Here is a 20,924-nt window from a genome sequence, read left to right as displayed (position 1 = left end):
CCCCCCCACATGCCCATCCACAGTGGTCAGAATGCAGCCACCTCTGCTTGCCGCCCCCCCCACCAGCTCTGTCCTCTGCGTCACCCTGAAGCAGACCTACACATCCTGTCGTGTTAGCTATACATTTTATCTGAAAGGTAAAGCTTATTTCGTGAGCTTATTTTTGTTTCATCAGAGCTAGAGTTCTCCTATTTTCCCCTCTTTCCTCAGTGGGAAGTTGTGACTAATTTTCCATCTGATTTAGGATCCTTGATGACATTGAAGTTTATGAAGAACAAATTTCATTCAAACTGGAAGAGCTGGTGACCATCTCCTCTTTCCTGAACTGCTTTGTGTTCAAAATGATCTGGGATGGAATCGTAGGTAAGGTAACGCTGCTCGCCGTCATTTCAGCGATGCTACACGCAGGGAGGCCGCGCTCTGTTCCATCAACTGATTCTTAGCTTCATTGCCCATCACAGCTAATTGGAAAGGCACATTTAATCACGTAATTGGAAGTTTCACTTCTTCGCTCTGTGCATGGCCCCTTAAGGTAGTCATGTGCTTATGGGGGTCTTAGATCTCCCTTAAGGAGGTATGTATACGTGTGGAGGATTATTAATGATGAGGATTTTGCCCTGCCTCTCCTTTTGCTCCTTTGAGTTGATTTCCATGCTGTATCAGGGCGCACTTCAAATCAGAGTTCACCTCCCGAAGTGCTGTCAGGTTCACTACAAAGCTCCTTATGTTAAAAAGGTCTTCTAGAGGGGCACCTGGGTGGCTCAGTCGTTGGGCGTCTGCCTTTGGCTCGGGGCGTGGTCCCAGGGTCCTGGGATCGAGCCCCACATCGGGCTCCCTGCTCTGCTAAGAAGCCTGCTGCTTCCTCTCCCACTCCCTCCGCTTGTGTTCCCTCTCTCGCTGGCTGTCTCTCTGTCAAATAAATAAAATCTTCAAAAAAAGAAAAGAAAAAAAAAAAAGGTCTTCTAGATCACTCGCTAGTGGGAGGCAGCGTGAGTGATTGTGTCTGAGACACCCAGGTCCTGCAGACACTTAGAACATACCCAGGGCGCCTTTTAATTCCGTTGGTTCCGCATAAAATCCAGAGTGAGGGAGATGAGGAGATGAGGACCTTGGTGGGGCCTGGTGACAGGCAGAGACAAGAAGCTGTCCTCCTGGCCCCCCGCCTGCTCTCACCACCTCTCTGCGTGGGACTCTTCCATGTGCCCCACAGAGAACGCCAAGGGGGAGACCTTAGAGCTGTTCCAGTCCGTGCACGGGTGGCTGATGGTGCTGTATGAGCGGGACTGCCGGCGGCGCTTCGCCCCTGAGGACCACTGGCTGCGCAAGTGAGGAGCAGGGCAGGGGAGGGGGTTCCTAGAAGCCAGAGTCCCCTCGTCACGCGCTGCATGTGCAGACACTGAGGGTGATGAGAACTCATCAATGGTGACAGAGCCAGGCCCCATTTAGCAGATGGGGAGCAAGTGCTTGCTGAACCGAGCAGCAGGTGACCATAGTTCATTGGTGGTTTTTATCAGCAGAATGAGCAGGACAAAAACAACAGCTAGGTTTTTCGGGAATGGGCTGGGGAAATCCTCTTGCAACAACTAAACGTAAGATGTCTGCAATTTTTTATTAATGACATATCAGCTCTTAGGTTGTGGCACTCGAGTGGGGTCTGGCCGACGCTTTTGGTAAAGGGCCAGACAGTAAATATTTTAGGCTTTGCAGACCAGACGGTCTGTTCTGCAAGTACTCAGCTGTGCCATTGTAGCGTGGGAGCAGCCAGACACCCTGTGTAGTGATCGTGTTCCATGGAAATTGGTTTACAGAAACGACAGCAGGCTGTCGGGGCCACCCCCGCACTAGAGAATGGTTTTCGTGTTGTAATAACCCCAAACCCATGCCTTTCTTCTGAAGGGATCTCAAACCCAGCGTGCTCTTCCAAGAACTGGACAAGGACCGGAAGCGGGCCCAGCTGATCCTGCAGTACATCCCTCATGTCATTCCCCACAAAAACGTGAGTTGCTCTCGGAGCTGGGCTCCTGTGCATCTTTCTGTCCCAGCACACGGTACCTGACTTTCCCTCTTCGCTGTAGCAGTTGGAGAGAAAGAAATGAGCTCATTCACTCAGCAGATGTGAACGGTGATTGGCTCTTCTGCTACATCAGGTGTTAATACCAGTACAGAGACTGACGACAGTGGGAACTGGCAGTTCTGGGGAGGGGGGTGCGTGTTACAGGGATGGATGCTGTGGGGCCCAGACAAGGGGGCCTGACCCAGCTGGGAATAGGGGGAAGGGAGTCAGGAGAAGCGACCAGAGGCAGAAGCGGACAGTGGCTAAAGGCCTGGTTGACTGAGAGCGTGGTGCTCTTGGAGGGCGAGCCGTACGGTCTGGCTGTGGAAAATACAAAGGGGAGCCGGGAAACTGAGGAGGTTTGTAGAAGTTGGAGTCAGAAGGGCCTTGCGAACCAAGGGCAGGCATGTGGATTTTGATTGGAGTCATTGGAGTGTTTTCAGCTTCAGGGGCCCCTGGTCAGAGCTATGCTTTAAAGAGTTTCTTCTGGCGTGGGATGGAGGACTGGCGAGGGGCAGAGGTGTTACAGGAGTGGAAAGATGATAGAATCAAGAGAATGAAGATATTCAGAGGAGAAAGAGAGATGGATTTCAGGTGGTAGGCGTGTTTCTGGCTCGGGCTCCAGGGCGCTTGTGGGAGTCGTTTCCTGGGGTAGGAGCACCTGCGAGAGCAGGTCTGGGAAGTGCTGGGGAGGCCTGCTTTGAGCAGGCAACAGGTGAGATGTCCATGCCCCCTGAGGCCATTGGACAATGGAGCTGGAGAGAGACTCAGCATGTGGACAGCACCCAAATCTGGCTGCGTCCATAGCCATGGACAGGGTGGTCAGGGAGCCAGATGGAGTAAGACGACCAGGGACCTGTCCTTGGGAGCTCCAGCACAGGAGAAGACTAATCAGAGGAAGGGAACCAGCAACGCAGTGTCCCAGACCCAAGGGACTTGAGAGGCTTGGGAAGGCTCAGGTCCACCCACGTCCCCAGTCTGGAGTGACGCTCCAAAAGTGTCTGCTGGATGCCACAGCAATACGGGGCTCCTTCAGACGAGGCTCTTAGAGATCTTGGTGTGCCTTTCTTTTTTTTCCTTCTTTTTTGGCAAAAGACATTTTTAGAAAAGAACACAAGGCACGTTTTTGTAAATTGAAGCTCATTTTTCAGAGATACTTACTCCTCATTGCTCTCTGATATCGTTTTGACCTTGACGTTATTAACGATTGCCATTCTCCCTCAAGTAGCAATTTGCAAACGGATGTGGCTGTTTAAATTCTTGTTGCACTTGACAGCAGAGCCTCTCAGAAATGAAGGGATCTCGTGGAGATGACTTAGTGAAACGTGCCGCCCTCCCACCCTCCCCGCCCCTGGCCAATGTCCCTGACCTTGCCTCAGATGGAAGGCCTGCAGCCTGGCAAAGCCAACTGTGCTGTTGCTTTCCTCTGCCCAGTGATGGAACGTTCTTCCTCACCTGAAGCCGGGTGATTTCACTGTACCTTCTACCCTTTGGTCCTTGAACAACCACTGTGACAGTGGAATCTCTAAATCTTCTGAGATGCGCAGACGACCCTCATTTGCCTTCTGGGTCTTCTGTGTTCCAAGGGTGGCATCCTTCCCTTCTGTAACCACTCCGCATGGAAGTGGCTTCCAGCCCTTCATCTCCGGGGCCTCGTCCAGTCTGGTGCAGTCCCCCTGCAAACACAGCGCCTCACCCTGAGCCTGTGTGCCTGCGAAGTCAGCCCTGGACCGTGGCATTCCCGTATCGTGCGGCCTGGGATCTGTGCTCTGTGTCTCTGCAGTACACAGATGGCATGCCCGGGTGGCCCTGGATATTTTAAGTTTTTGAGAGGAGCACAGTGAGATCCGTCGGCCACTCTGTGAAGCACTGGCTCAAGCTCACGACGGCAGCATTCCTGTTGAGGATGTCCTCTTGGCTGAGTTTTAAAAACAAAACTAATTTTTTTTTTTAATTTCAATGTACACGTACTTTTGAAGTACAGCTACTAAGCCCTTAGCACACAAATACTTATCTTTTTTTAATACTTTATTCATTTGAGAGAGAGAGAGAGCAAGAGAAAGCACAAGCAGAGGGAGGAGGGGCGGGGGTGGGGGGGACAAGCAGGCTTCCTGCTGACCAGGGAGTCTGATGCGGAGCTCGATCCCCGGACCCTGAGATCCTGACCTGAGCTGATGGCAGACGCTTAACCGACTGAGCCATCCAGGTGCCCCATGCACGCAAAGAGTGTTTTAGGACCCTAGCCACCTTGTAAATGCCGCTGTAAGTATTTCTTTTGACCTAGGAGTGCCGTGAAAGTCCTTACTGAGCCTTTAGGGGTACTGAGAGCAAGAAGCCTGGGAACCTCTGAGATTAGTTGGCATGACTTGAGGGCTATAATCTAATCCTTCCCTGTTTTTCTTTGGGGAATTTTGCCAAAGATTGCCATGAAGGCTTTTTGTGCTTGGTTCATGAACTCTCTCTTTCCTGTCTCTTGGAGACACTTCCTAGTCCCTGGCCCCTGTCCTGATCCTGTGATGGCCCCGGCAGGTCTGGGAGGGCATGTGTGGCTCAGTGTTTCGGAGTGGTGAGGGCTCTGTCCCATCCTGATGCAACGTGTGCTGCCCTCGTGCTGACACGTCTTACTAGAATGCACAGGGTAACAGGGTCTCTGCAGTCCTGCCTGCTCTCTTGTGTCTGTCACCATGGCATCTGCTCTTAATGCCAGAACTCTCCCTGTTCTTGATCTCACTCAAGTGGGTGGCTCACAACGCCGTTCTTCCCTTCATGTTTTTAAGGGCCTCAACTCTGCCTGGTTCACACACACAGCACTTCATTCTCTGTGCTGTCTTACGTAGCTTTTACTCATCTGTGTGCGATTCATCTTCCGACTGGGACTTGAGGCCTTTCTCTCTTGTTTGGGCCTGGAAGGCCTCGTGCCCCGTGGGGTGGGCAGGGGCTGTGTGGTGTCATGGTCTGTGCGTGGGTGCTGGGTTTGAATCTGGCCCCTCTGTCCACCAGCTGTGGGACCTTGGGTGAGTCACTTTCTTCATCTGCACAGTGGAGACAAGGGTCCTTTCCCAGATGTCTCCTATGGTTGCTGAGGCCTCTCAGCCCCTTGAGAACTGCTTACAGTTGCCCCAAACTGTCTTCCGTGCCCCGTGGACATCAGGGCCTCATCCTGGGATTCCTGGGAGAGGCGGGCATTCCCTCAGCCACCTCTGCACCTCAGCTTCTGTGATTGAGGCCTCTGCTCCATCCTGGGTTCACCCGGATGGGAAGCTCTTCTTCTGCCTCGTGTTCAGGTGATCGTGCTAAATAAAGATTTGAGGCCAGAGGAAGCCGTTGTGCCCCACAGCCCACACAAGTGAAGGCCCTGTTCTGGAAGTCGGCAGTCCTTCCGCACGGACAGGATAGGCAGCGGTGCCCTTCACCCCCCATCACAGCCGCCCTCACTGTTGCTCCGTCTGTTCTTCCCCTCCATGTCGTCCTGAGACCCCCAGAGCTTCCGGTACTACTCAGAGCGCTTCAGTCCTTGTTTCTAGACTCGCCGACCAGCTACATCAAGTTGCTCTGCTGAGAAGTAACCCCTCTGCCAGATATGTTCCTCCTCCTCGGGAGGCCATTGGCGATTGCTTTTCCTGCTACAGCCATAGTTACTTCACAGCTGATCAAATGATCCAGTTTGAATGCACTAGCCTCCCCTGTATGCAGTTAAGCATTATTACCATTGTTACTGTTCTGACTGTCCTTGTTTGTATTTAACAAAGTGTTTGATTTTGGAGGGCATTCTCATAAAAAAGCAAACAAACAGCAGTGGTTGGATTTACTTCCTCATTTGGCTGACATTTGAGTGCTTTTACAGCAGTGGTTCTCAAACCCAGGATGGGACAGAGGGTCATGCTCTCCTGGAAGGGGCTTATCAGAATCTTGACCGTGGGGGAGAGAGGGTTCTTCTGTAACAGTAATTGAGAAATGTTACCGGGTGGGGGTGGGGGTGGGCTGCGGTGTGCTTGAGGGCACAGAGGATGCAGATGAAAGGTCAGGGGCCTTTATTCTGTGGGATAATTTTTTAAAATTTCTGACAGTGAAAAAAATTACCTTTGAAATGTTTCTGTTTTGTAACTCATAACATTGATTTCCTTTAAAGCAGGCCTAGCTGTATAAAGCAGCCTCTGTAACCTGTCCCGCCGCCAGGTTTTTATAGTGGTTGATCAACTGAACAAGAACGATTTTCTCCCAGACCATTGTTAAGTGGACTCTGGCTGCAGCCAGACTGTTCTTTCTGGGCCCTTCCTTCCTTGGCATGTATTCAGCTCTAATTTCTAATTCCAAGGTTGTTTTGGGGAATGTCTACCATTCTCCCCAGACCCTTCTAACCTGTGGCATCTATCAGAGCGTCCTATTCTGCCTGCCTCTCATGTGACTCGTTTCACTAATCCTGTACACTGTGTCTTTGGGAATCATCAGTTGTTGACCCAGTTTCTGGCCTCACCTTTGCTCATTTCAGAGAGTTCTCCTGTTTCGAAACATGGTCACCAAGGAGAAGGAGAAACTGGGGCTCGTGGAGACCAGCTCGGCCTCTCCCCATGTCACTCATATCACGATCCGACGGTCCCGGATGCTGGAGGTGAGGAGCCCATCACAAAGAGGTGTACTCTCTGAAATGCTGGATTTTTAGTGGATGATCTGTTGCCTCCAACCATTCTTTTCACTCTTCGATCTAATGGCACTGAAATCAAGGCTCGGGGCTGGAATGGGGCTGTCTGTCCCATCGTGTGCTCCGGAGAGCTGCTTGATTAAACATGACCTAGGTGCTGGGGACCCGCAGTGCTCCGGGGCTGGAACATGGAACACTTCGTGCTCTTTGCAGTGAGGACAGGAAGTGCTACGTGCAGGCATTCTCATGTCTGCAGACTCCCTTCTCCCTGGTGGACGCGTTGCCCAGACTCCCAACAGTGAATGTGGAGGCTGGAGTGTAGGTAGTAAGTTTACTGAGCCATACTGGGGGGTGCATTTACTACAGAACTAGGGGTTCTTCGTAGACAGGAACTTAGGAGAAACAGTGAAGTGGCCCACCTCAGCCAAACCCAGTGTCCAGTGTGACAGTCTGTGGCAGCTTATGTGAACAAGAAATAGGTGCCTGTCCTCAGAACACTTTATATGTCAGAAAATTGTGATAACTTAATGATTTTGTCAGAACACAACCCCGACTACCATCTGCTAGCATGTTGTTACGGTAAACGTACGTGCCTATGAGGTCACTGTGTGTGCGTGTGCCGTCCTGTCCCCCAGGGTTGTGTAGTGTGGAGCCTGCCCAAATGTGCTGAGCCTGCTAGTGACCAAATTGGTGACTGAACCCCGAGTCCACATTCCCAGGAGAGGCTGGGCTTGATAGAGTGGCCCGTGCTTGCTTTTTAGACCTTCTCTCTGGCTCCAGCCACAGCCCCTTGTTAGCATGTCCTGTGGCGTAGGGTAGTCATGGGATCTCAGGACAGCACATGGCCACATAGCCAGCCACCAGCAAATGGCACTGGCAGCTGCCCTTCCTCCCCCACATTTTCATTTTCCCCCTTGGGGCATTCACACTTCTTCCTGGAGAGCTGCTTTTAGTTCGCCTGAACACTGGCGATGGACATGGGGCTCTGCTGGGGAGAGGCTGCGTGTGGTCACCAGATGATGCTTTTGACATTCTTAAAATGGGAGAGAAGAAACTTAAGTGCCTACAGGGACCCCGCCAGTCGTGGGAAAGGGTCAAACTGGCTGAGTGTGTCCGCGCGGGAGCGTCTTGTTTGCATGCTACACAAAGTTCTTCGCTTCCACTGGGCCATCCTGCTTTTCTTGAAACACAGCCCTCGGTTTAGAGAGCTACTTAAGTAAAAGAGCCGCGCTTGTGTGTGGGCAGATGACTCCTGACATCCAGCCTCAGGGCTGGCGAGCAGTGGAGAGGGGTGGGCAGGTGGGGAACACGTACCCCCCCCCCCCCCGCCAAAAGAGGCCACCTCCACTCCGTCCCACCTGGCGGATTCAGGCTCCATCATGCTCTGGGTTTTTTGTTTTTGTTTTTAAAGATTTTATTCATTTATTTGAGACCGAGAGAGAGAACCCAAGTGGGGAAGAGGGGCAGAGGGAGAGGGAGAAGCAGACTCCCTGCTGAGCAAGGAGCCCGATGTGGGACTCAATCCCCAGGACCCCGGGATCATGACCTGAGCCGAAGGGAGACATTTAACCAACGGAGCCTCCCAGGTGCCTCTGCTCTGGGTTCCTAAGAGCAGGGCAAGGAGCTTTTATGTTATGAACAACTGACATTTTGTGAAGTGTCTGGAAGGTTAGATGACCCAGCGAATCCGCCGTGTGGGCCAACCAGTCTGCAGGCTTTGCTTTGACTCAAAGGGGAAAAAGCCCAGTTGTGTTCTCCAGCACTTTCCTCATCGGATGTGGATACTCCTCCCCTGTTACTTATGGTCCCCAGTCCCTCGCAGACGTGGCCGGCACCAACAGGAAGGCTGCGCTGGTAGAGACTGGTGTGTGTCCTGAGAGTGACAGAGTCCCTGGCTCCCTCCTCAAGTGTCATTGATTGTGGGAAACTGACCACATGTCCCGGTTACCCTGGGCCTGCTTTCACAAACACAGCCCTCAGGGTGTCACAGGAGGGGTGTCTGTCTTAGGTTCTTGGCCAAGTCCACTTTTCCTTTTATATTCTGTCTCGTCATGAGACCAATTGCTATTGTTCCTATTGACCTAGGAAGCGGAGAGGGTCACAGACTCCGTTACCCTCCTTGTTCTCATTACCTGCTGGTTTGGTTGTGAGATCAGGAGAGCCCAGCGGCATTTGTTTGACTTGGACACAAGAGGGCATCAGAAAGCTGATATTAGTGGCTCACATGCTATTCTGGCCTTTTATTCAGTCTCCTTTTCTGTGGTTTTATCGAAGGTGGCGCTTCAGTATTCCCCTTGCAAGGTGTTCGTCAGAAGTCTTGCGAGAAGGCTTCCCCTCACGGGGTAAACCGGGGCCAGGACCCTAGCATCTCAGGACTGGGAGGAGCCGTAAGACATCCTCTGCCCAGCCCTGTCCCCTCTGTCAAAGGCAGAACTGAGGCCAGAGAAGTTAAGATTCACAGTCATGTTCACTCAGGTCTCAGTGGGAGAGCTGGGCGTGGGAGCCAGCTCTCAGCCCCAGGTCAGAGTCCTCTGCATCTGCTCTTTGAGATGCCCCAGGGAAGAGAAATACCCTCCTCCTGCTCCCCTTCCAGAAGGAAGGACACAGATCTAGTTCTCGTGTAATGACACTCGTGCCCAGAGGGCGCAACAGGCGGTTTTGTCAGAGGAGGCAGCTGGCAAATTCCTCTCCACAGCTCTTCGAAGAAAAGGCCAACGTGGGGCTGATAAAGAAAAAGTGGGATTCGACTCCAGTGAATGTTCCTTAAGCACCTGCCATGTGTGCGGCCTTGTGCTAAGTGCTTGCACATAACACCATCTCATTTAATCTGCGTGATCCTGGCACCCCTACCAACGCGAAGTCAGGGGGGCATCATTTCAAAGCAGAATGGAGGAAATCCTGCAGGCAAGCAAGAATGTGCTGAAATCCTCCACCCATCCCCGACTCCGTGCCAAGATAATTACCATAAATGTAGGCAGAACGGTTTAACCATCTGCTGCAGCTGCGTGCTGACGTCCTGTGCTTTTCATCTCACTCCGTGGTCCTCAAACTTCTGCCTCTCAGGTGCTTCCCGGGACTGCGCACCCAAAGCCTCTGCCTTCCAGAGATCGTTATTACTAGCTCTCTAACTTGGGAGCTTAACCCAGAGTAAGATTAGGAGCCGCCAGGGAATAGTCCTTTGCATCACAAGGGAAATAGGATCAGTAGGAAGGTGGCAAGAGTTCACCAAAGCCATTCTTACCATTCTGGCCCCGTGTGCTTTGTGACAGAGGACCAGGCTGGCAGGCAGGTGGCTGCCTTAGAGATCGTCTGTTTCATGTTAGCAGAATGTCTGACGGCACCACGGCTGTCACTAGGAGGGAGACCTGCGGGGCGGCCTCAGTAGGATATTGCAGTTGATTCACAGCTTACATGACTGTATCGAAAGAGCTCAGTTGTACCCTCAAGATGGGCCGTCTCGTATTGGACCAGAAGGCTCCTCCCTGGCCGCTGTCTTGTCCAACGCTGCTTCTGACGGTCACTTCTCGAAAACAAAAACCTGACCAGCTTGCTTATAGGCACCCACATGCTAGGAACACAGGAACACAGTAGGTGACAAAACCAGGAGCCCGAAGACCTCAACAGCTTAGAATTGAGAGGCAGATGAAACAAGATAATTGAGTACAAGAACTCCAAAGCCGCGTCCTCGAGTTCTGCGTGGGGGGTGCTGGATGGCTGCATGCCTCACAGGCTGGCTGCCAGCCGAGGGTGCGCCGGGCTTCTCCCCGCTGCCCTGCCTTTTGTGGGCCCAGCGTCACTCCTGCACCATTGTCCCTGCCATCTGTCTGCTCTGCCACCAACAAAGATCTTTCTGAGAAAGCCAGTCATGTCACTCCCTGCCTGGACTCTTCTGTGGATTCCTGCTGCCCTCAGGATGGACCCTAAATTCCTCAGCCTGACTCACCCAGGCCTTTCATGATCTGGGGAAAGATACCAGGAGTTAAGGTGTGGGGGTATTTTATTTTTCATCTCGTCGTGTCTGAGTTTGACTGATTTTTTTTTTTTTTACCATGAGCTAAATAAGCTAGTCTTTGCATTAAACTAGGGTGGGACCTTGTCCCGGTTACTTCCGTCCTTTGTTTGATGGTCTGATGGCCAGGAATGTGTCACAACTCATCTCATCCGGTTTCCACGTTTCCGTGCTCTTTGTCGTCTCGAGGGCAGCCTCCCCTTGCCACAGAGCAGTGGAGCAACAGCACCAAAATGAGTTTTCCTTTTAACAGTCTCATTTAAAAGCACGTGAGAACTGCCCATCCCCGTACCCCGTGTCCTGACTCACGTGTTTAGTAACGAAGCCGGGAAGGCTTCACACAGGGGAGCTGGAACCTTGGAGCGGCAGCCGTGAGTTAGGCAGAGGGCCTCCCCCTCCTAATGGGCTGCCATTCTACCTTCGGCAGGATGGCTACGAGCAGCTCCGGCAGCTCTCCCAACACGCCATGAAGGGCGTGATCCGCGTGAAGTTCGTCAACGACCTCGGGGTGGACGAGGCAGGCATTGACCAGGACGGCGTCTTCAAGGAGTTCTTGGAGGAAATCATCAAGAGGGTTTTTGACCCGGCGCTCAATCTGTTCAAGGTATTTAAGGGGCGTGGGCACAGGGCTGACGGCTGCCTAATTCTCGGTGACGAATGAGAAGCGAAGGGCCGGGCATGTAGGCTCCCTGCCTCTCCATCTCTCCTTCTCCCTTGCAGACAACCAGCGGGGATGAGAGGCTCTATCCCTCGCCCACGTCCTACATTCATGAGAACTACTTGCAGCTTTTCGAGTTTGTGGGCAAGATGCTGGGGAAGGCCGTGTACGAGGTAGGCACAAGCAGGAGCGTCGCACCCAGAGGAACGAGATGCTAGAAGTCCCAGGGACTTGGTGCACAGTGTCGTGGCCAGGCCTAGCCACATAAAGGCCCTGTCTTTAGGATGGAGCCCAAGAAAGAGGACGAGACCCAAGATTACTGTACAGAAATGGTGCTTTCCACGTAGTATGTCATTTCCTTCTCCCACCAGTCTTGTGGCCTGGCTGCTGCTGTGCCGGTCACCTCCCAGTGACAACCTAGACTTCGAGAAGTCACTTGTCCAGAGTTCTCAGTGCTAGTTAAGCGGTAGAACCCAAATTCAAACCCAGGCTGGCCTGGTCCAGTTGTCAGAGGGCAGCGTACTGTGGGGTGTGATAGTTGTGACATCTGTTTTCTGTAGTTATGGGAGTGAGTGCTTCAGAGCAAGCCACCGGCGTCCCGGTGTTGCCTGCAAACCAGAACAGGACAGCAGGACAGAGCCCACAGCTCCTGGTCGAGACTGGTGTTCCCCAGCTAGCCGTATGACCATGCAAGCACATTCCTTTTTCTTCTGTAGGCCCTCCTTGTCAGAGAAGGGGGGGATAATAAAAGCCACGTTACTGGGTCACTGTAGATAGTAAATGAGCTAATACGAAGGGTAAGACCCTTCGTGGTGCCTGGCTCGTCGGTCCCGTGGAGTCAGGGCGGCTAGACTTGTGCAGGTTCCCGGTGAGGCCCACACAGCTCCCAAACCTTGTCCGCTGCGAGCCGGGCTGGGAGAATTCCCTCCCGGTGGCACTTGGTCCCCACCCTAAGGGTCCTGCTCCACAGGCAGGAAGTAAAGCTGCAGCAGGAGCTTGTGGCCATCACAGTGGGCCCCAAAACTGCCTGAGCAGCCCTCATCTCTCACCTGGCACAAGCCCTAGGGAAGACAGGGTGCCCTCTGAAGGCAGAGCCGGTGGCTGGGGCAGATGGAGGGAGGGCGGGAGAGAGACCATGTGGGCGCGACCATAATTCTCTCTGTGTCTGTGGCCTCTGTCCCCGACCAGGGTGCGGTCAGATGCCCCATCTGCGTCCCTGCCCAGGCTCCCTCAGGCTGGCCCCTGCCCTAGACTGGTTGGGGGTCCTGGGCTCCTTTTCTGTTTTCCATATCTGCAAAATGGAGACTGTTTCTCAGTTGATTCCCATTTAGAAAAGAGATCCCATGAGGATGTACCTGGCCATATGCTACATTTCTCTTTTAAACATGTAGCTGTGATAGGCCCAAAAGAGTTGGGCCAGCCAAGAAGCATGACTTTGTGGCTTCTGTGAATATGCTCCCCCGTTCCCTGGGCCCAGTGTCTGTCTCCTCCCTCTCCAGCAGTAACGACGCGGAGAGAAAGTAGGACATGCTGGGCCCCGTGTGAGGAGCAGAGTGCATTAACTCATGTAACCCTTGCAATCCTCCGACACAGGCCATCATCCAGTCTGAGCCCCTGTCCCTTCCAAATCTCTCTGACTTGCGTACTTCTCTCCACCTAGAACAATCTGTTCTCCCCAGTGTTCTGCAGTGGTTTCCTTGCTGTATCCCTGCCTCCTGTCTTCCTTCTCTGGTCCGTTCCCCATGTCAAGTACAAACCTGGCACTTCTCTGCCTAGAGCCCTCCTGGGGCTCCCTGCAGCCCTCCAGTAGAGTTCAGACTCCAGGAGACTCCTCCTGACCTGGCCCCGATCCCTCGCCTCCGCTCCTTCGCACACTGTGCTATGGCCAGAGACCTCTGTGATCCGTCCCCGGGGCACGCCTGTGGGGCTCGTACGAGAGACCTTGTGCTCCTTTGGTCTAGCTTTGATGGGTCTTTCCCCGGGAGGCTTCCCCTGCCTTGTCTCCAAGTGAGAGCCAATGCTTTGCATTCCTCTCTGCCCTGCTCGTTTAAACCGTAGAACTGGGAGGCTGTGCTGGTCCCCATTTACAGATGAGAGAGCCGACGTCCTGCAGCCAGGCAGCAGAGCAGCTGGGGTTGGATCCCTGAGCTGTGCAGCTCCGAAGCCTGTGCCCTTAACTGCTGTGCTGTGACGTCCCCAGGAGGCTCTGGATGGTGTTGAAGGGTCGGGGGGTACTGGTCTCCACGTGGAAAGTTTAGGAAGCACCTAGCAATGTCCTTGGCGACCTGGGAGCACCTCTGCAGCGCCACCCCAACAAGGTCACTGAGATGGGATCCTGAATGGCAGACGGCAAGCTTCTGTCTCTCCTTTCGCAGGGCATTGTGGTGGATGTGCCCTTCGCGTCCTTCTTCCTGAGCCAGCTGCTCGGGCACCACCACAGTATCTTCTACAGCTCTGTGGACGAGCTTCCTTCGCTGGACTCAGAGTTCTATAAAAACCTCACTTCCATTAAGGTCAGTGTGGCATGGCGGAGGGCGTAGCTGCAGCCTGGTGTAAACTCAGTGAAGTGAAGGCCTCAGGGTTTTCGTGTGGTGGGAGGCAATTGCCTGCTCTGGTACAGGGGCCAGTCTGTAGCCACAACGGGCCCCCATATCCCCTTGTGGGCACTTCTACCTCCTTCCTCACTGTGATGAGTAGCCTTTCCCTTTGCTTCAGGCTGGGTGGCAGCCATAGTGATCCTTCCCACGTAGCACCGTGCAGGAGGGGAAGTGTTAAAGCTTTTAAGGATATGGCCTTCCTGGTCCCAACTCTTGCCCCTTCTCTGTTACATTAGCGTTACGATGGGGACATCGCTGACCTGGGCCTGACTCTGTCGTATGATGAGGACGTCATGGGTCAGGTAGGTTGGCCGAGCAATTCTTTGCCGCCCTCTGCTGGCTTCCTGGGACCTGCCCCACTCTTGGTGTTTTCCCCAGGAGAAGGTCTACAAACCGAGGCTGGCTGTCCTCTGGTGTCTGGCTCCCTCGCCCATCCCCCTACTCCAGCCTCACCAGCAAGGGGGGCGTTCCCCCTTCCATTCCCAGGTGACCTGGCCTTTGCCTGCTTGGCCCTCGGAGAGCTCCCCACAGAGACCCTGCTTTGCTTAGATCGCACTGTGGGTCATTCCTGATGGAGGCTCTAATTCCCCATTTGTAACATTGCTTTTCGTTGCCATGGTGATGATTAGTTGTCACACACGGAGGCTTCTGACTTGCGAGGGGAAGAAGCCACCCGAGAAGTGCCTTGAACAGAATGCAGTCCTTGCTCTTGCTTGTCATAAAGAGCAGAGCAGGAAGAAAAGACCCTTGACACTGTGGCAGCAGAGGAGTCTCCTCCCGGAGTTTTCTTTTTGGCTTTTCCCTGAAGTGCCCTCCGTGCCGTCCAGTGATGTCCCAGCAGACACCTGCGTGAGTGAGCCTCGGTGCACCTGTGTTCTGAGGGCTGCGGGAGAAACCGGACCTAGGGCTTCGTAGTGCAGAGCTGGCTCTTGGAGCCAAGCCTGCATCGCCTCCGAGAGGTCACTCCGTCTCCCCGAGCCCCGCTTCTCTTATCTCACAAAAGTACCTTTCATGAATGTGAGTCCCGGCTGGGGCCAGCGGGACGCCGTGAACACCTGAGGAGCCTGTGAGGGAGGGTCCTCCTCCTTCTCACAGAGCTGTTCTCCGAGGTTCTCCAAGTAGTAGCGCATGGACGAGGCGCTCCCTGGAGCCCTTTCTGGGAAACACCAGGCTGGGGGCTTGCCAAAGGCCCTTCCAGCTCAAGTCCTCCCAGTTGCCTTCAAGGTGTGGTCAGCGGTGGGACTAGAGGCCACAGTCGCTCCTTTCTTCATCATCAGAGACCCAGGATATTCTGTTAGTAGAATTTCTGCTAAAATTAGCTTTAAAATTATGCATTCTTTGATTTTTAGGTGACCCCCCCCCAAAATGCCTGAAGTTGAGGAAAATACTTGATTCTATGGTTTTCAAATCCAAAGTCAGATTTTGGAGCCTTCCTCCTGAGAATTTTCTTTTCTCATGATAAAAATAATGCAAACTGCTCACCACAGATTCTGCTGTAAGATGAGCACAGGACATGAAAAACCTGGTTACAGTGCCACTGCCAGGAGAGCGCCACTATTAATGTGTCGTCCGTGTTTTCAGACTTTTCTCTCTGGGCGCCTATATAACTGATTTTTTTCCAGAAATGGTACCATACCATGCGTGTTATTATGTAATCTGTTTTCTCATCTTCTCAACAAATACACATTTTCATCTTATATTTTTAATAGCCACACGATATTCCAGGGTAGGGTTGTACCAACATTTATTTAACTGTGCTCATAGTGCAAACACGGTCCTCTCTATGACGTCTTGGCGCCTCAGTACAAATGTCTGCATGAGGATCGGGTGAGAAGAAACCTTCCATATTGATTGTGCGGGGTCTGCTTGTTGATCTTTAAGCCCTGGCTTCTTGTGAAAATGATTATTCCCAAACACGTCCCATCTTACTGTGTCATTATTATGGATGTCGGCGTCGGGCCCTTTCATCTTCAGGAAGCCTTATTTCCCCGTTAGAATTCTCTCGAGTAATTGCTCCCCATCTTCTCCCCCAGCTCGTTTGCCATGAACTGATTCCTGGAGGGAAGACCATTCCTGTTACAAATGAAAATAAGTGAGTATAGCAATTAGATTTTTAAGGTCAGCACTTGAAAAGACTTCATTCTGGCTCTCCGGTCTTACTTTGAGAATTTATTAAGATAGATTGAAGTAGAAAGAGGCCATAAATATCATAATGGAATTTACTGGTTACAGTTCATAGGCCAAAATTGTATTAAATTCGATTTGCAAAATAAGAATTGACAATTTATTTTTTGCAGTAGCACATCTAAGGTCAGAGGCACCCAGGCCACGGTGTTCCTAGGAATTTAATGACGGCTTGAGATGCAGACAAATGGATCCTGAGCCGCTCCGGCACGTAGTCCTGAACCCAGAGGGCACGGAGGCGGAAAGACACCTTGGAGGGGCAGATCATTTTGGAATGATAGCATGTGGCAGTTGTATAAACGCTGTTCTTGAGAACACACAGTGATGAATTCAGATGCCACAGACAGGCCCTTAGACGTGGGGGGCTCGGAGGCCCGGCAGCTATTGTCACAGATAACAGGCTTTTAGAAATCTATCATAAATGTCACCCTCTTTGGTCCCTAGAAGCAAAACTCCTCAGTGCACTGTCTCCACCCGCACTGTTCTCACCTAATTAAAACAGTAGAACTTGGCATGAGGAGTAGATACTGGCCCCTCTGTCAATCTATCAATCTTCTGCCGCCAGGCTCAGCTGAGCAGCTGAACTGTTAATCTGACCCTCACTCTCCCAGTGACAAGGGAGAGCTCAGTCCCACCTGGTGAGTCATTTGGATCAGAGGCGCGTTGCGGCCCGAGCAGCCTGGCCCTCTCGGGTCAGGTGGTGGGGTCAGTCTGCATGCTTGTGGAGCTTTTGTTTAGACTGTCAGTGTGGGCAGAAGAACAGGCCTGATTCTCCTCATGATTGAAAGACCCCAGTTTTGACTCCTGGCCACGGGGCATTAGTTGGACAACTGACAAAAGAGCCGGGAGCTCAGGTTGGGAGGCGCTGCCCGGGGGTGTGAGAGAGCAGGGGCGCATCCTGTTGCTTCCTGCCGTGGGCCTCTAACCATCCCTTCAGGGGGCTTCTGTGAGCTCACGCGTGTAAGATACCTTTCAGGACGTCTGGCTCAAAGGGGGGGCCTCCAAAAATGAGAGCAGTGAACATGACCAGTGTCAGCGATGTGACATGCCCCATAGAGCCCACCACCCCCAGATCGGCCGTGTTTCGCCGGGCCTGGCACGGGGGTGATGGTGGGAGCGGCATGGATCACAGCCAGAGGCAGCGGGCCGACGCAGCCTGTGCTGGAGTGAGACTCCTGTGCTGCCTGGACCTATGTGGAAAGCCGCTTCACAAACTCTTACACGTTCTCAGCAAAAAAGCTCAGCATAAGGGCAAGGGGATTCGGTTCGGCAGACAATCTTAAAAGGCCTGGAGACGCCAGTTCTGCCCTCCTTAGGGGTGATATTTGGTTTTGCACTTTCTGGTGGGCGTTAAATGGAGAAGTCCTCCAAAGTGCCCCTCTCTCTTTTGGTAAAATAGAACAATATCAGCAACCTGCTTCAAAGTGTGCACGAAAGGGTTATCGATAATGGAAAAAGTCGTACTTAAGTGTCTCGATGTGCAAGTCTGCTGCTGGATAATTTTTTTAAATAGGCATATTTTCAAAGTCAGAAATTCAGGTCTGAGCACTGTGGGGTAAAATTTTTATTTGGACTGTGCTTATTTGGGATTTGGGGAGTTGTACCTGGGCTGGGCTCAGGTTCTTTGCTAAGAAATCAGTCATGCTAGCAAGCCTGGATTTAACCTGTTCGGAAGGTTTGCATTGTATTACACAGTCGTAGATGAGGTCATTGTGCTCAGAAAAGCAGGCCCAGAAGACCATCTGCTTGGAACTGGTGTTAGTGCTCTGACCTCCCCGATGAACCTAAGCGCAAGCCGGCTGCATTTGGTCACAACGTTCTGCAGGCTTACTTTTCATGGCTTAGAGTCTTGGTCCAGATTAGCAAGGCTTTGATGGAGGTTTCATCATGAATCCATTTTTTCTCCATTTTAAAGCTTACTGGAGGACGGAATTCTCTCTTAATCAGATGAAATTAAATAAAAGTCCAGAAAGCACCCTCTGTACTGAGCAGGGCCCTCTCCTTACCTGGAAAATGTCTCACTTGGGTTCTTGGTAGGGTGGGAGTTCCCCGATGTCTGACCCACTGGTTTTGGGGGAGGAGTGAATGAGGTAGCGCCCTTGAACGCATATGCAGTGGCACGTAGCACGCCGTTCAGGAGGGCCAGCATCACCGTCGTCATCATTCTGGTGAAACGCCCCGGTACCATCGGTGTGTTTGTGAAGTGGTCCAGAAACGACTGGACTCCTCTTTCAGCGCACTGGTAGCAGCCCAGCCTGGCCCGTTAATTCCCGTTGTTTTCTCCCGTCGGCAACAGGATTAGCTACATCCATCTGATGGCGCACTTTCGGATGCACACGCAGATCAAAAACCAGACGGCCGCCCTCATTAGCGGATTCCGCTCCATTATCAAGCCCGAGTGGACCCGGATGTTCTCCACCCCTGAGCTACAGCGTCTCATCTCCGGTGACAATGCTGAGATTGATCTGGAAGATTTAAAGTAAGGAGCGAGTGGGGGAGGTGAAATCTTCCGGCCTCCTGAAGAGCGAGCTGCCCCCTTGCTGGGCTCCTTCTGTTTCAGGAGCCCACCTGCAAGTGTGCTCCTCCCTGATCACTGGGTGATTCGCTCTGGAACAAAAGCTCCCCCACTTGTCTGCCTAGAGACTAGGAAGTGGAAGTAGAGACTAGGCAGGTGTCAGGACTGCTAGGCTCCCCAGAGTTCTGGGAAATGGCAGTGCAGGATCTCCCGTTAGCTCCTGCTCGGGAGTCACAGGGCCAGCTCTTGAGCTCCCCACCTGTTCAGCTTCCAGGGACATGGGTTATGAAGGCATGAACTTCTGCCTTTAAGAGAAGTCAGGGGCACCCAGGCCTGCGAGAGTTTGCTGTGCCACTTGGCTAAATCCCGTCCCTGCCTGGGTCTGTAAGCGCCCATTGGAATGTGTGGCTGAGCCCATTTTCTGCATTGTTTTCAGGAAGCACACGGTGTACTACGGTGGCTTTCATGGAAGTCACAGGGTCATCATCTGGCTCTGGGATATTCTGGCCTCCGACTTCACACCCGACGAGAGAGCCATGTTTCTGAAGGTATTTTATATGTTACGTAGATGCGTGTTCATAGATATTCTCATAAACCTAGAGGCCACTTGATGTAATAATTTATACTGAGAAAAAATGATCAAGAGGACCTCCTGTCATCAGCATATCCTTCCCGTAGGCCCCCTACATGGTAGGTCATGCAGTAACCAAACAGACTCGAGGCAGGGCCGAGTCACGTGGGCCCAGGAGCTGCTGTGTACCCCTCTGCAGAGACAGGCCTGTGTGGGCTTGAGCTCATTGGGCTCAGCATTCTGTCTTCCCCTTCGCTGGTGCTGGCCTTGCTCACATCTCATTTCTTCCTTCCTTGTAGAAGTAAATGGTGTTTATTACCTTAAAATACAGAGAAGCAATTTTTTTTTTTTTTAGTTTTTTTTATTTTTAAGTAATTTCTACACCCAAAGTAGGGCTCCAACTTATAGCCCCAAGATCAGGAGTCACATGCTCCGCCACTGAGCCAGCCAGGTGGCCCAGATAAGCAAACATTTGATCAGTCTCATTCCTACTCTCCAGGGACTGCCTCTGTGTACCCTTTTTCTCAGTAGTGTGAAACAGGCAGTACCACACATACAATGTCCCAATAAAACACACGTGCTTGAGTAGGCTGCTAACAATGTGTATTTTTGCAAACAGAGTGGCTGACATTAACCGGTTCCCTTATATTGATGTCTTTAAAGTTGTAAATGTTCAAAACATTCCCCCCGATGCCACCATGTTGTTTCCTGTTACTGACACTGGCAAAGCGTTTTATAGGACACTGGATGACATACGCACTTGTCTGTGTGTTTGTTACGTACTTATGTATTTTTATAAAGATAGAATCATCACTTTGCCACTCATTCTTCTATTTGATATTTTATCATGAACACTTTGCCGTATTCTGAGGGTAAATTTAAGTGCCTTGAAATATTTTCCTTTAGACATTTGGGCTTCTAGAATGGTCTCCAGTGACCTCAGTTGTTGAGGTAACATGAACAGTATCACCACCAGTTGAAATGACAACGGGTTTTCTTTCTCCTTGGTTTGTCATTCTAAGGAGAGTTCATTCCCATCAAGGAGGCCCCCACTCCTAGATGCAGAAATGCCCAGGTCATCCCTACAGGTTTTGAAGGACTTGGCGTAGGCAGGTAGACATGATCCCAGAAATTATTATTATTTTTTTTAAGATTTTATTTATTTATTTGACAAAAAAGCCAACGAGAGAGGGAACACAAGCAGGGGGAGTGGGAGAGGAAGAAGCAGGCTCCCAGCAGAGCAGGGAGCCCGACGTGGGGCTCGATCCCAGGACTCTGGGATCAGGCCCTGAGCCGAAGGCAGACGCTTAACGACTGAGCCACCCAGGCGCCCCAATTACAGAAATTCTTAAGAGAACCAATTCCATTTTTCCAGCAGCGCCTCTTATAGGCAAAACCCTCCCTGGCGACCCGTAAAACCACTCCCCCTGCCTCTCCTAGAAAGACACTGGAGAGAGCCAGTATCTCCTGTGTGCAGTCTGTCCTACACAGCGGGCATGTTTATGTCTCTGGAGAGCCGCTCTCCAGACCTGCAGTTCCTGCAGACAGGCCCCAGGGTCGGTGGGAGACACAACTGTTGTACAGGAGTGGGCCTGACTGCGCTTTCTTTAGCTGTGACGCTAGCAGATGGCAGCTTCCTGTGCCCTCTCTTCCTCCTCCTCCCATCCCAGGGGGATGAAAGCAGCACTCCATCCATTG

At 52.1% G+C, this 20,924-nt stretch overlaps 1 protein-coding gene across 4 annotated transcripts in view; it reads left to right on the top strand.

The window, feature by feature from the left end:
- The window catches only part of UBE3B (ubiquitin protein ligase E3B), a 53,183-nt gene that overhangs the window by 27,712 nt on the left and 4,547 nt on the right, over positions 1–20,924 (top strand). For all 4 annotated transcript variants that reach the window (XM_087857263.1, XM_087857261.1, XM_045791480.2 and 1 more), the window contains 11 exons: positions 245–363; positions 1,211–1,325; positions 1,897–1,996; positions 6,543–6,662; positions 11,129–11,305; positions 11,422–11,532; positions 13,735–13,872; positions 14,193–14,258; positions 15,990–16,048; positions 18,437–18,619; positions 19,092–19,203. In XM_087857263.1, the coding sequence (XP_087713389.1) occupies positions 245–363; positions 1,211–1,325; positions 1,897–1,996; positions 6,543–6,662; positions 11,129–11,305; positions 11,422–11,532; positions 13,735–13,872; positions 14,193–14,258; positions 15,990–16,048; positions 18,437–18,619; positions 19,092–19,203 (1,300 nt within the window). The remainder of the gene's footprint in view (positions 1–244; positions 364–1,210; positions 1,326–1,896; positions 1,997–6,542; positions 6,663–11,128; positions 11,306–11,421; positions 11,533–13,734; positions 13,873–14,192; positions 14,259–15,989; positions 16,049–18,436; positions 18,620–19,091; positions 19,204–20,924) is intronic.

This window comes from Ursus americanus, chromosome 30 (genome assembly GCF_024610735.1).
Source record: "Ursus americanus isolate L20-20 chromosome 30, mUrsAme1.1.p, whole genome shotgun sequence".
Lineage (NCBI taxonomy): Eukaryota > Metazoa > Chordata > Mammalia > Carnivora > Ursidae > Ursus > Ursus americanus.
Note: the sequence above shows the minus strand (reverse complement) of the source record. Positions and strands in the feature narration are given on the sequence as shown.